Consider the following 14,676-nt stretch of genomic DNA (forward strand, 5'->3'; position numbering starts at 1 on the left):
TGGGGTCGGAATGCCTTTTCTCCAGAGTAGAATCAACTTTAAATCAGAATGCAGACCAGAATATCCTGGTGACTATAGAAACACTCGGGCTGCAACCCTTATACCCACTTTCCTAAGAGTATATCTAATTGAGCTCAATAGGTTTTGCTTCTGAGACATGGAGGAGGATCGCTGGCGCAAAATAGATGGAAATAACAATCGAAACAGGCAAGTGGTTGGGTTATGCGGAGTTAAAGGCGCAAATAAAGAAGTTTCGTATTTATCTCCGCCAGGTTCTCATATTAGCTTCCTTCCCTCCAAATATAATATTTTTAGCAGAATTCGGAACTTTACAGATTGAACTAACGACACAAACAAACAAACAAACAAACAAACAAACAAACAAACAGAAAAAGAGGAAATATCCCAAATCAGGCCAACCGAATGTTATCCTGTCCTTCATCCTCCAACCTTCCGAGAGAGAAAGGGGTGGGGGTAAGAAGAACTTGCATGTCCACATGCACCTCTGAATACCAGATCCCGAGGACTAGCAACATGCGGGTTTGCTGTCCGGAAGCCGCTGGTGAGCTAGATCGACCAGCTTTGGTTCTTAGGAGATACCCCAACGGGAAAGGAAAACTCTATTTGTATGTGTGCGCGAGTGTTACTCGTTCGGAAATAGAGGGCTCATTCAGAAATCAGCAGGCGCTGGTATAGAGTTAGGAGTAACTCTCCTTACCTTTGTATTCTGTGTCCGAAGAGGAGTTGCTGCTGTTGTTCTTGTCCATCTTCTCCCGGAAGTCCTCTCCGGATTTGGGGGGAATCCGAACCGGTGCCTCCTGCGCGCTCTGTCCATTGCTGCTGGAATATGGGGCGCAGGCTGCCAAAGGCTTGCAATCGGCCAAGATGTCCCTGATTAAGAAGGAGGAGGTCACTGTTCTGGATTGTGAAGGGGCCAAGATTTGCCCCGCTTGGAGGTGAGACTCCAGCCCCACTGCCACACCTTGTCTCTGGGCTACTGCTTCCAAGCACTCCCTCCCGGGAGAGTGGGGCGACGGGCAGCCGCTGCTGATTTCGGAGCGGGGACTAAGTTCCAAGGGGGAGCGTCCTTCCCCCATGAGCGGTTCCCCTTTGGGCACGGCGGGGCTCCCGGCTCGGTGGGACAGGATGGAATCGATCCCAAATCCGTTGGCACCTTCCATGCCTTTCAGGGTGACATTGACCAGCCGGTGTCCGGATTAGGCTCGAGAAGAAGAAGAGCGACCTTGGAACTGCGGGACTTCGGATCCAAAGTTAGTGCAGCAACAATCGCCGGTCCGTATTACGATCCAAGGCGCTGTCCCTCTTGAAAACCTGCAGTCAAGCTAGCTGCAGAGATGAGGGGAAGGAGACAAGGGAGAGAAAGAGGGGAAGGGAAGACAGGAGCCAGAGTAGGGGTGGCGAAAGTGAAACTTTGCTCGTAGGGAGAAAGATCCCTAATCTGAACTATTCGCAATCGCCACCGCTAACCATAGATCCATCAGCCCTAAATTATAGGAAATGACTTAACCAAACAATAAACTTTTAAAGAGTCCATAACAAGATTTTCTTTTTTTAAAGAGCAGTGAATGAGGCAAGCGAGAGGCACGGATTACAGAACGAAGAGCGAGCTCTCCTTTTCGTACCAGCGCCTGGAAAGGGAGGTTTCAGGACCGCGGACAGCGCAGGCGATCTCTGTTCGAGGTCCGTCTCTGCTCAAGAAGGCGAACGCGTTAAAAAGCGGCAGGTTGGAAGGACGTTTCAGCACCTTTGAAAGCGCCTAGACTGGAGGGTTGGGACCGCGGCCGCGCCACCGCCTCCCATGGTCGCCTTCCGAAGCCGCCTTGCCTGCAAAAGTCCCTGATCTTGGAGGCGAAGTAGGAACGCCGCGTTGCTTTCAGGACCAAGGACAGCTCAGCTCCGCCCCGCGGAAAGTGCTTCCCTTTTTAATCAGCGCTCACACCTCTCAACTTGCTGGGTTTAGTTTGGAATTCTTCTTCTCCTTCTTCCTCCTCCTCTACTTTTTTTTTTTTTAAACCAAGAACCCAAGTTCACGTGCCTCACTGCCTCTCTCCTGATTGGCTGGCCAGCTTTTAGGGTGATGTCACACACATGCCACACACCAAGGAAACTTGATCGCTCCTCGGTTTGATTAAAAGAGACACTGAATTAATTACAGCCCAGATCCAACTGTTAACCGGCAATTTCCACCCTGTTTCCTATCATTACGCCACTGATGAAGTTCTAAATAGGGTTATTAGCAATGCGGTGTGTGTGCGTGCGGGGGAGATCTAGTGTGTGTGTGTGAAGTTGGGTGCATTTTTAAAACTGCTTATTTTAGGTTCACAATTAGCTGAATCATTGTCTCCCTTTATGCGTGCTGATGAAAGTTTTTTTTTTTAAAAAAATATAACCGTGTGCGCGTTTTCACAGAAAAAGGATAATTATATAAGGACTCGGCAAAAGCCAGGCAAGCGATTTTTTTATTTTTAAAAAACACAAACTTAAGCTCTTTGAAATTGTTCTAACAACCCCCCCCCCCGCCAAAAAAAAAAAAACAAAAAAAAAACCATTTGGCGCCATTACCTTTTCCTCAGCAAAACACTTTCTATAATCGGCGACACTCTATCTGGCCTAAATTGGAAAGATTAAGAAGAATCCTATTGATTATTGTATTCTTAAAAGAGCGAGCGAGCGAGCGTTGAATTTCGCAGCTCTATGTATTGTTACTCGAAAGAAAATCCCCGGGACTGGGGTTGGCCCCAAGTAAGTCGCCTTGGATTCCAGCCTTAGCTGGTGTTTTGTAAACGGATGGTAGATGCTTCGTAGTTTGTGTAAGAATTAAAGCTAGGCGTATAACTACCTGGGAGTAAATCCCACTGGACTCAGTGAGTCTTGTTTCCAAGTAAATGCATACGATTTGGCTGTCTTTATTGGCAGTGGCTGGTTCATACGGTGGTAATAATACTTGAGGAAAAATCCATGATTTTGATCCTAAATTTGAACTTATGAACGAAGCATTCTCCGACAAGTAAATGTATTTATTTAGTTATTTATTTTTGTATCCACACATTTCATTTGCACAGATGTTCTGTTGAACCCAGAGTGGCACCAATCACACACCAATAACAAACACACGGTCGGTTTGGAAAAGATAAAAAGTCCCAAGAATGTCAAGGGAACTTGTTTTTTTTAAAAAAAAAATCGGGAAAATTTCCAACCTAGTTTGTTGAAGTTATTGATACTCTGGTGGTGAATTCTCAGTTCAGGATTCTTAAGGAGATGCCCGTTCATTTGAAACCAAGAAGGCTTTACTAAGGGACTAGGAAAGACCCAGTTGCGTCGACAGAAAATAAAAAGATCTGTGGGGTCTTTTACTGTAATTTTTACATGTCTTAAACTGAATTTAAGATTGGAGGAGGACCACTTCCATTCAGATCATCGCTTTCTTCCACGTTTTGAGATACCGGTTATACACCACCAACCTTAACTACCGCCACCCCTTTTTTTACAGCCTTGGAACCGACTACGTTCCGGGGCGCTTTCCTCTCAACTCCACTTCAGAAGGCGCACCAGAGACGCCGCCACGTCGCTCAACCTCTCTGGAAGACAGCTCGAAGTCAACGAAAAATACGGCTACATTAAAGTCCAAAAGAGACTTTGCATGATTTAGTGTGATCTCCCCACCCCCGTGTCCGCCCCCGAATAATATCCTCTCAGGAAAGAGACATCAGATCGGCCTTCTCTGGTCTGATAAAAGACCTACCGGATTCTCCCAGGAAAGTTCACACGCCTAGAGATTCCAACGCATTTTTAAAGGGGATGGAAAAGAGCAGTAAGGGCATGAGAGGAAAAGGGCATGTTTTTGGGAGGACCTGGATTGTTAAAACGAACAAATAAACAAACTAACAAACAATAATAATACACGGTAGAGCTTTTATGTCTCTAGGGTTGTAAAACACACATCGAAATGAACACCAACCCCCCTGAAAATGACCAGATCCCAGAAGGAATGAATCCTAAAGCAGTCTCCCTCTCTATATAAAAAAGGGTGATTTGTGTTGCTGTTTCCTGCCCACAGGCCAATCCGAGCAATGTTTTTCCCAAGGAGTAAGTCTCGCTAAATTCAGTGGGATCATGGCGGCGTTAAAGCCTCCTGAGTTGACGTGCAGAATATCATTGAACCCTAAACCTTCCTGGTTCTTAATAGTGTTTACAAGGAGGTAAGCTCCATTGATCTCAAGGGCCATGCTCCCCACTAGAACTTAGGGAGTTTGTTTTTTTTAAGTCAGCAATCCTAACCCCACTTACCTGAGAGTAAGACCCATTGCATTCAGTCAGACTTACTTTTGAGTATACGTGGTTAGGATTGCGCTGCAAGGCCTTGCTGAGACGTACTAACAAGTGCTTAGAACTACAGCCCTGGACCCGATCCTGTGCTATGATATTTCTATTTGGCATTCACCCCCAGGCTGTTATTTTATTTCGGTCCCCACCCCCCACCGCCCAATTCTCAATTTATCTTTTTTTAAAAAAACATTTCCTTTCTTCCTCTCCTCTCAATTTATCTTCCCCTTCTTTCTCCCTCTTTTCCTCTGGACTCTCCACCTCTCCGAGACGGTCCCTTTCGACTCAGCAGCTTGCGAGCGGCCGCTGGAGCGGCCGGGGAGGCGCTCTCTCGGCGGGAGTTGAACTCTTTCCCTAGAGGGGGGGCCCTAGGACGGTTGCAAGCTGTCGGAGGGCGCGGGGAGGAGAAGGAGGGGAGGAAGGGGGGGGGGAGCCCGGCACCAACTGACGGGCTGTTGGAAGTTTCTGCTCAGACTTTTTTGTTCCTGCAGACAGACCCTCCATCCATAACTCCTTAACACAATAGGAAAAAGCGCGCGGGTGTGTGTTGATCCTTCCTTGTCTTGTGGAGGGGTGTGTGTGTGTGTGTGTCTGTGTGTGTGTGTGTGTGTGTGTGTGTGTGTTCCTACATTCTGGATCTGCCCTCCCAGCTGAATCACGACCTCCGCTTTTCAGCTCCCCCTTGATCCACAACGCAGTAAAATCCACAAAGCCACGCCTTTGAAACTGACAAGGTTTTAATAAATTTCAAAGCTGTAACCTAAGCTTTTCTTGATGGCTGCATTTAATCGTCGTCGTCGTCCCCACCCCACCCCGCTCTTACACACACACACACACACACACACACACACACACACACTCTCCTGTATCCTTGCTGGTTGAAAGTGGATCACATGAGCCGCTTGGGAGGGCAGGATGAGACTCAGCCCGAGGAACAGGATCTGAGCAGAAACCACCGTAGCTCAGGGGCAGAGCACCTGCTTTGGAGACGGAAGGTCCCAGGTTCTAATCCTTAGAGCCCTCTCTAGGTAGGGCTGGGAGGGATCCTGCTCGGAATACTGAGCTAGATGGACCAATTGTGGCACTCGTCCAGCTTCTTCCTGTGTTCCTATTAATAATCCTGCACTTCTGATGCTTGGCTCCGCTGTTGTCCCATAAATGAGACCCGTTTCTTAGGGACTCCTCAAGGAAAGCAAGTTAAGTTGTGGCCTGGACTGTCAGTTTCGTGAGGAAATAAAAGTGTAATCCATTTCAATTTTTGTTCTCCCCAAAGAAAAAAGGGAACGTGAACAAGAGGTTCCCCAGCCAGCTCGGGACTCAACCGTCTTCAAGGCACTTGCGCTAATAATAGTAATAGTAATAGTAATAGTAATAATAATAATAATAATAATAATAATAATAATAATAATAATAGATTTGCTTTTATAAAGAGGGTGCGTGTGCCAAAATTCCCTTCAATTCCCTTATACGCACCAAATAAAAGCAAATATTTCCCGTTGATTTAGCATATTTCAGTCCTTAGGACTTATACGTGAAGTGTTTTGTTTTTTTATAAAGTAAATAATTTTTGATTTTTTGGAAATCCTCTTTCACCCCAAATGTCATTAGGCAGCACAACGGGGTCTCCCCAAGTGGCAGTTCAGGTTAAGGAACTTTTCCGACTGCAGGAGTTTGCAATTCTAGGCGCTTCTAATTAGAAGTAAGTCCCATTGTATTCAATGGGGCTTGCTCCCGGAGTACGTGGGTATATTTAGGACTGCAACCTCAGAGTCTAACTGAACTGCAAAACTCTTCCGGTTAGTGACCGTTCCTGCACCTCACGCTTCCCCCCTGCCTAATCTTATATGCCGCTTAGTACTTAAACAAGTCTCTAAATGGCTTTAAACAGGGTAATAAGTTGTTAGCGTTTCATAAACTACCTCTTTTTACTTACTGCACATAATATTCCTCTTAGTGGGTCTTACTTCTGAGTAATAAGCATCCGGTATATATGGTATTATAGTACTAATATACAGACTGGGTAATTAGCAGAATGGGATTCTATTGTGGGGGGAGGGTAGAGAGTTATCTTTTTGTGAAGCCTTATAGACTGGCTATTAAATAGGTGTATATTACAAGTTTATCATTATCAATATTTTCATCATTATTACGTTTATTACTTGCCCTTTAGCAGGTTCCAGGAGTGGTTACAACAATTTAAAATCGAAAAATTAAAAACAATTAAAACAGATTACAATCACAGGTATAGGGTGTGAGCCCTGCAAACACAAATCTCAAATGTATAGTAAATGAAAATATATCACGACATTTGGTCCAGTGCCAAGACTTCTCCGATGAGTGGAGGAGTCATGTTAGTGATTATAGATTTGTTCCAGTCCGGGCATGAATGAGAAGGCGCCCCCTCCTTTTTCTAGGCTAGACAGGAGGCCAGCTAGGCTAAAGCTCTGCACTCCTGGTGGAAATATTTTTCTTTTTAACTGGGAACAACCAAGTCAAGGACTTCTCGAAAAGAAGTTCTACTTGCCTGGGGTGGACAGCGTCAGGATCCCAACAGACCGAGAGCTGCTTCGGGTGTTGTTATTCCAAAGGAAGATGCTTGCTTCTTAAAGTGGGGAGGCCATAGCTCAGTAGTAGAGCACCTGCTTTCTATGCAGAAGGTCCCAGCTTGTCCCCTGGTCTGACCGTTGCCAGTCAGTGTAGACAGTACCGAGTTAGATAGAGGAATGGTCTGACGCGATAGAAGGCAACTTCCTTACCTTCTTGTATGAAGAGGAGAAACAACAAAAGAAGCAGAAGTTGAAAAGTAGGGGAGAGGAGAAGAAAGAAAACGGGGAAACAGAAGGGAGGGAGAAGGCGGGAGGAGGAAGAGGAGGAAGAGTAAAGAAGTGAGGGAAGAAAGAAAAAGGAAGGAAGCAAGGAAGGGAACCTGCTTGGGACTGAGCAAACTAGTTCTCAGTGTCCCTCTCCAGTGTCTCTCTGGGTCTTAAAAACTTTTAGGCTGCAACCCTAGAGCCACTTCCCTGACACTTATTGGGACTGACTTCTGTATAGAATGGCATGGTCAGATTTTAAATCTCTGTTAAAGATCTGATCTAAGAATGCTCATCATAACTCAAGTCATTGTTTTTGTAGCCTCCAGTTCTCCCAGAGGTGGGAAAGTTCAGGGACAACTTTACACAGTCACTTTCCCTGCAAGGAGAGAGTTTTGAAGACCCCTGGGTTTTGGGAGGGATTGGACTGTATTCACAAATGCACACAAGGCACTATCCATAGGAAATTAGGAAGGCGCCTTATTACAAGTCAGACCACTGGTGCATCTAGTTCAGTGTTATCTAAGAACAAAAGAAATGCCCTGCTGGATGTTTTCACAGTGGTCAAGCAGATGCCCTAATGCAGTGATGGCCAAACTTGGCCCTCCAGCTGTTTTGGGACTACAACTCCCATCATCCCTAGCTAACAGGACCAGTGGTCAGGGATGATGGGAACTGTAGTCCCAAAACAGCTGGAGGGTCAAGTTTGGCCATCACTGCCCTAATGTATTTTTCTTTTTAACTGGGAACAACCAAGTCAAGGACTTCTCGAAAAGAAGTTCTACTTGCCTGGGGTGGACAGCGTCAGGATCCCAACAGACCGAGAGCTGCTTCGGGTGTTGTTATTCCAAAGGAAGATGCTTGCTTCTTAAAGTGGGGAGGCCATAGCTCAGTAGTAGAGCACCTGCTTTCTATGCAGAAGGTCCCAGCTTGTCCCCTGGTCTGACCGTTGCCAGTCAGTGTAGACAGTACCGAGTTAGATAGAGGAATGGTCTGACGCGATAGAAGGCAACTTCCTTACCTTCTTGTATGAAGAGGAGAAACAACAAAAGAAGCAGAAGTTGAAAAGTAGGGGAGAGGAGAAGAAAGAAAACGGGGAAACAGAAGGGAGGGAGAAGGCGGGAGGAGGAAGAGGAGGAAGAGTAAAGAAGTGAGGGAAGAAAGAAAAAGGAAGGAAGCAAGGAAGGGAACCTGCTTGGGACTGAGCAAACTAGTTCTCAGTGTCCCTCTCCAGTGTCTCTCTGGGTCTTAAAAACTTTTAGGCTGCAACCCTAGAGCCACTTCCCTGACACTTATTGGGACTGACTTCTGTATAGAATGGCATGGTCAGATTTTAAATCTCTGTTAAAGATCTGATCTAAGAATGCTCATCATAACTCAAGTCATTGTTTTTGTAGCCTCCAGTTCTCCCAGAGGTGGGAAAGTTCAGGGACAACTTTACACAGTCACTTTCCCTGCAAGGAGAGAGTTTTGAAGACCCCTGGGTTTTGGGAGGGATTGGACTGTATTCACAAATGCACACAAGGCACTATCCATAGGAAATTAGGAAGGCGCCTTATTACAAGTCAGACCACTGGTGCATCTAGTTCAGTGTTATCTAAGAACAAAAGAAATGCCCTGCTGGATGTTTTCACAGTGGTCAAGCAGATGCCCTAATGCAGTGATGGCCAAACTTGGCCCTCCAGCTGTTTTGGGACTACAACTCCCATCATCCCTAGCTAACAGGACCAGTGGTCAGGGATGATGGGAACTGTAGTCCCAAAACAGCTGGAGGGTCAAGTTTGGCCATCACTGCCCTAATGTAAAGCTTGGTAAGCAGGATGTGAGCACAAGAACACTGAAGCATTTACTGCCTCCAGCAGTAAATAAAGGCAGAGCATAGCCGTCAGGGTAGCTAGCAGCCATTGAAAGCCTTACCTTCCATGAATTTGTCCAGTCCTATTTTTTAAAGCCATCCAAGTTGGTGGCCATCACTGCCTCTTGTGGGAATGAGTTGTTGTTTTTTTAAAAAAAACAATTCTTTGTTTTCGGCATTTCTTGCATCTATAGGCAGCACTGAGTATCATAACTGGAAAAGGCAGGGTATAAATAAATAAAGATAATAATAACTAAAAGGGCCATAGGACATGGGTGACGCTGTGGGTTAAACCACAGAGCCTAGGACTTGCTGATCAGAAAGTCGGCGGTTTGAATCCCCGTGATGGGATGAACTCCCGTTGCTCGGTCCCTGCTCCTGCCAACCTAGCAGTTCGAAAGCACGTCAAAGTGCAAGTAGATAAATAGGCACTACTCCGGCGGGAAGGTAAACAGCGTTTCCGTGTGCTGCTCTGGTTCACCAGAAGCGACTTTGTCATGCTGGCCACATGACCTGGAAGCTGTACGCCGGCTCCCTCGGCCAATGAAGCAAGATGAGCGCCGCAACCCCAGAGTCGGCCACGACTGGACCTAATGGTCAGGGGTCCCTTTACCTTTACCTTTATATTATCCACCATCAAAAACCCTGATTTAAATCTCTCCTCTCTATTTGTCTCTCTATCTAATTTCTGAAGCATTAAACAGCACTTCTGACAAGTTTGTTCTAGATCTTGGAAGGAAGCAATTAATGACCAGAAAAGATATATTTATTGTAGTGACTAACATAACAGGGACTAACATTGCAATGACTGTTATAACAGACCAGCACAATATTCTAAAAACAAAACATTTTTGGTTTCCACCTTCAGCTGCTGTGATGTGAATCAAAGGGCATATTAGCCAAAGTGCCACCATATCTGAAGTGCTGCTTGATGTTTTATATATATATATATATATATATATATAACCTCCCTCTCACAATTTCTGCGTGTGAGAGAGTGAGGGTGGAAGTGTTGTTTTTCAAAGCTAAAGAATATGTTTTTATTATAATGTAGCATTATCAGATTGTGTTATTTCCAGAGTGGTTGCAGAAAAGAAAAGTGGGTGGGTGGGTGGGGATGTACAGTATGTCTTGTGACTCCTGAAAGATTAACACATTTATTAAGGCATGTAAGCTTTCAGGGACTACAAATGTAGACTATGTTACGTTGTGTTTCAATAGGTTCAGAACAGACAAATTCATAATCAGCTTATGGAATTCATTCCCACAAGACAGCCACTAGCTGATAGCTTTTAAAAAAAAATAATCACATATATTAATGGAGGATTGATTTATATATTTCTATTAGCCTGGGATCATTGACTGAGACTTCCATATTCAGTGGCAAGGTACCTCTGAGAAGCAGATTCTGGTCAAGTGGGGTGGATCTAACTTTTCCTGATATGGGAGTGACTTCAATCCTTTTCATCATCTTGGTTAAAGAAGCTTGTGTAGCACAGTGACCAAGGGACAGAAGAATGAGCTCTGAAATTGCTGTTTGCTCCATCTCTGCACTTGCCTTACCTTTCTTACCTGCAGTATGGTTGTCACAGCAGCACCCCACCTTACAGGGTTGTTGATTACTGATACTGTTTCTTTACCAGCAGCTGGGTCACTAACCAAGAAGTCTCAGGCCTTTTTTGGTTGGCTGGAATATTTATTTATTTATTTATTTAGACATTAAAAAGCCATTTGAACCCTTAGCCAGGTATAGAATCATAGAAATGTAGAGTTGGAAGGGTCATCTAGTTCACACACACCACCTCCACCCCCCGAAACTGAGCTAAAACATCCATAACAGTTGGCCGTCCAACCTCTGCTTCAACACCTCCAGAAAGGAGAGTCCACCACCTCCAGAGGGAGACTATTCCACTGTCAAACAGCTCTTACTGTCAGAAAGTTCTTCCTAATGTTTAGTCAGAATCTCCCTTCTTGGAGAGTGAAGTCATTAGTTCGAGTCCTACCCTCCAGAGCAGGAGAAAACAAGATTGCTCCATCTTCCTTTAGACATTTGAAGATGGCTATCATATTGCCTCTCAGTCTCTTCCAGGCAAAACAGACCCCGCTCCTTCAACTGTTGCCCATAAGGCTTGCTTTGCAGACCCTTGATCATCTTGGTCACCCTCCTCTGCACACATTCCTGCTTGTCAATATCCTTAAATTGAGGTGCCCAGAATTGGACACAGGACTCCAGGTGGGGTCTGACCAAGGCAGAAAAGAGCAGTACTATTACTTCCCTTGATCTGGACACTATACTTCTGTTGATATTTGCATGCTAATGAACTTCATGCTCTGCTCAGAGTCCTCTTGAGGGCTTCCCCCCTGAAAAAAGCTTATTTATTTGGCATCTGGAGGACAGTCAAATAGCCATCCAGAATATGATGTCATCAGTCTTGAAATGACCAGGATTGCCTTCCAGCGTCTGTTGGTCACTGGTGGGTGGGGCCAGAGGCAAGAGTGGGTAGGGCACTGGATGTAACTCTCATAGTAGAGTATTTTCCAGCCACACAAAACCCAGAAATTTCTACACACCTCCCCATCCAGATAGATGGGCTGTGAGGCTGTAGCTCAGTGGTAAAGCATCTGCTTTGCATTCAAAAGGTCCCAGGTTCAATCCCCTGGCATCTCCAGGTGTGTAACCACTGTGATAATAGGCTGCTGGACCAGATGCATTACTGGCCTGACCCAGCAGCCTCTTCTCAGGTTCTTATGTTCTAGTACAGGCATAGGCAAACTCGGCCCTCCAGATGTTTTGAGACTACAATTCCCATCACCCCTGACCACTGGTCCTGTTAGCTAGGGATGATGGGAGTTGTAGTCCCAAAACATCTGGAGGGCTGAGTTTGCCTAGGCCTGTTCCACTGGTGGAAGAGGAGTGCGGGGGGAGCGCACCGCCCCTAGCAGACCATCCCGGCAGAGTGCCATGGCAGGTGTCCCCCCCCCCCGTGCTGGATGCCCCACCCCCGCAGGTGGCACGCCCCGCCCCTGCCTGCTCTCCGCCCCTCGGTGCCAGAGCATGAAGCTCCGCCACTGGCCTGTTCTAGTACCTGCAATGATACACAGAGCCACCATTAATTCCCAGAGTTTCCTGTGAAAAGGGATTGATTGTTAAACCATTCTAGGATTTGTAGCTCAGGGAGGGGAATGGGGGGGGGTCTCCTAACAACTCTCAGCACCCTTGACAAACCATAGTTCCCAGAATTATTTAGGGGAAGCCATAACTGTTGAAAATGGTATCACAGTGCATTAAATCTATGGTGTGAATGTGGTCAAGGTTTCATGGCAATAAAAGGGGTGAAAGGGTGTCAGAAATATGATTTTTAAAAGGAAAGGAGAGCCAGCTTTTCCATATAAGTCATTCACCTCCAAAAAAGAGAGATGAGAATGTAAGGAAGGGAAGAAAAAAAAACTTGGTTGATGGGAGTTTGAAATGACATTGGAGTTACCAGTGGGTGTCACTACAGGACAAGGAGGCATTCGTGTGTGTGTGTGTGTGTGTGTGTGTGTGTGTGTGATTTGAAAGATAGGAGGCAAGCAAGAACAGTGACTATCCGATCTGGGAAGTGGGATGTTTCAAGGGAAGGCATAAGGGAAGCCCATTTGACAGAGAACCTCCGTTACAAAATGCCCAGGCAGGGAATCCCTCCATGGCAGCTGTTAGCAAATGCAGTAGTGGGAAGAGGGAAGAGTTTTAGCTTGGAGAGGGGTTCCCAGCAAACTTGCCTCTTACAGGTAATCAAGACTGCATTTCAAAAATTGTACGTGCGAGTCACATGCCAGAATTACTAAGCTATTGAATTTTGTTGCCACAAGAGGGAGTGACTGCCACCGATTTGGATGTCCTTTAAAAAGAGGATTAGGCAAATTCACGGAGGATACTATTCGCTGCGATGGCCACTTAGTACTTCCATGGTCAGAGGCAGAATGCCTCTGAATACTAGTTGCAGGTGGGGAGCTTGCTTGTTGCACTTAGGTCCTGTTTGTGGGCTGGACTCGATGGGTTACTGGCCTGACTCAGCAGTCAGGCTCTTCTAGTGTTCTACATCCACTTCTGGAGGCTGTCTGCCTCTGGGCTAGACCACACTCCAGCATTCCTTGCTGCTTTCCCCCAGAAAAGCCTGCTGTTTCCCTCTGAATCGGAACGAACATCAATTGTTTCTTTCCTGTAGATTGACGTTTGTTCCAATTCAGCAGTAAGCAGTGGGTTTTCCTGGGGATAGCAGCAGGACAATTTTTTTTAAAAAAACCTGTTCATACTCATGCCTAGAAAGCATAGGAGGGGGCAGAAAACCCATTGGTCTCATGCTTTCTAGCCATGGGACATGCAGAAGTGTGGACAAATCCTCTAAATAACAGCTGCTGGGAATCACAGGTGCGCAGAGTACAGTACTCTTGTTCTTGGGTTCTTATTGTGGGCGTCTACTTGAGCCCTGTGAGAACAAGATGCTGGACTAGATGGGCCATTGGCCTGATCCAGAAGGCTCTTCTTAGGTTCTTATTTTGAGATCACCTGTTGCGGTTATTTACTTTATTTTTTAAATAAATTGCAACTACTCTAGTGATACTCAAAGACTAACAAACTTAGGTTTTGGGCCTATACTTTTACTAGTTTCCTTTTACCAGAATGCCTTTGACGATGCTCTGCTGTTGAATGTCTAAGAAAACATTCCATTTCTTAGAAGCTACACACAAGTCTCCCTTTTGAGGGGATCAAAGCATTATCTTGGTTTTGGGCAGGGTTGAGGAGTCTCTCTTCTGTCTGGGCGTCACATTCTCAGGGTGGTAATCTGACAGGGGCCATCCTCCCCTCTCATTTCCCTCCCTTTCTTGCTGCCCCCCGTTTTTTCTCTCTCTCTGCCTCCTCTTCATTTTCTCTCTCACTGCTACCTCTTTCTCTTTCTGTCAGCCCTTTCTCTCTCTTCTCTATCCCTCTACCACCCTATCTAGAGAACTGTCAGAGAAGGAACAGAACACTATTGTCAAACGCCTTCCAAACTATATAGAGGACTTACCCCTCTCCACCTTCCATCACCCCATTTCTTTTGACTTTCTCTTTCTCCTCACCCCTCCTCTGGCTCTCTCCACCTTGGGAGAGGAGACCCCATTCTTAGGCCTCTCTCCCCTGCAGACATGAAAGAGCAAGAACCAGGCATCTTTTTCTATCAAGTGTGTGTTTCCTACAATAAACTAAAATTTCTTACTTTCATACTCAGGTGTGACTCAGTGTGATGGCAGTCAGGGTAAGGTGTGCTCCAGGTGGATCTATTGCTAAGCAAAGTGTCCGCTAATACATATAAACTCCAAACACTATTAGGGCATGACCTAGGGAGAGTTCTGAGGGTCAGAGAGAGAAGGGGGGCTGCCTCTGGCCCCCAGGTCTGGGGTTCCTGACCCCATTTTAGATAAAGATCTCGTTGCTGATGGTGCTGCTTCAAAAATAAAGCAGTCACAGTCTCCATCCAGCCCCTCTCATGATAGATGGCTTGGAAGAGTGTGGGGTGCTGCAGTAGCTGAACACATTGCAGGGTGCTTAGGGGACACAAGAGATTTCACCATTTTGATGTTTGCATGATTCCCCCTTGCGAGTTTTATTAATAAAAACAGTGAATTATATAGCCCCCTGGCAGA

General features: G+C 45.8%; 1 protein-coding gene across 5 annotated transcripts in view; it reads right to left on the reverse strand.

Annotated features, from left to right (window-relative positions):
• Positions 1–2,004, reverse strand: part of BARHL1 (BarH like homeobox 1) — a 38,569-nt gene extending 36,565 nt beyond the window's left edge. For all 5 annotated transcript variants that reach the window (XR_003704588.2, XR_003704589.2, XR_003704591.2 and 2 more), the window contains exon 1: positions 719–2,004. Coding sequence is in view for 1 of the 5 variants with exons in the window: in XM_028715218.2 (XP_028571051.1) it covers positions 719–1,181 (463 nt within the window). In the remaining 4 variants the exon portion in view is untranslated. The remainder of the gene's footprint in view (positions 1–718) is intronic.
• Between the last annotated feature and the right edge of the window lie 12,672 nt (positions 2,005–14,676).

The sequence above is a fragment of the Podarcis muralis genome, chromosome Z (assembly GCF_964188315.1).
Source record: "Podarcis muralis chromosome Z, rPodMur119.hap1.1, whole genome shotgun sequence".
Taxonomy (NCBI): Eukaryota; Metazoa; Chordata; class Lepidosauria; order Squamata; family Lacertidae; genus Podarcis; species Podarcis muralis.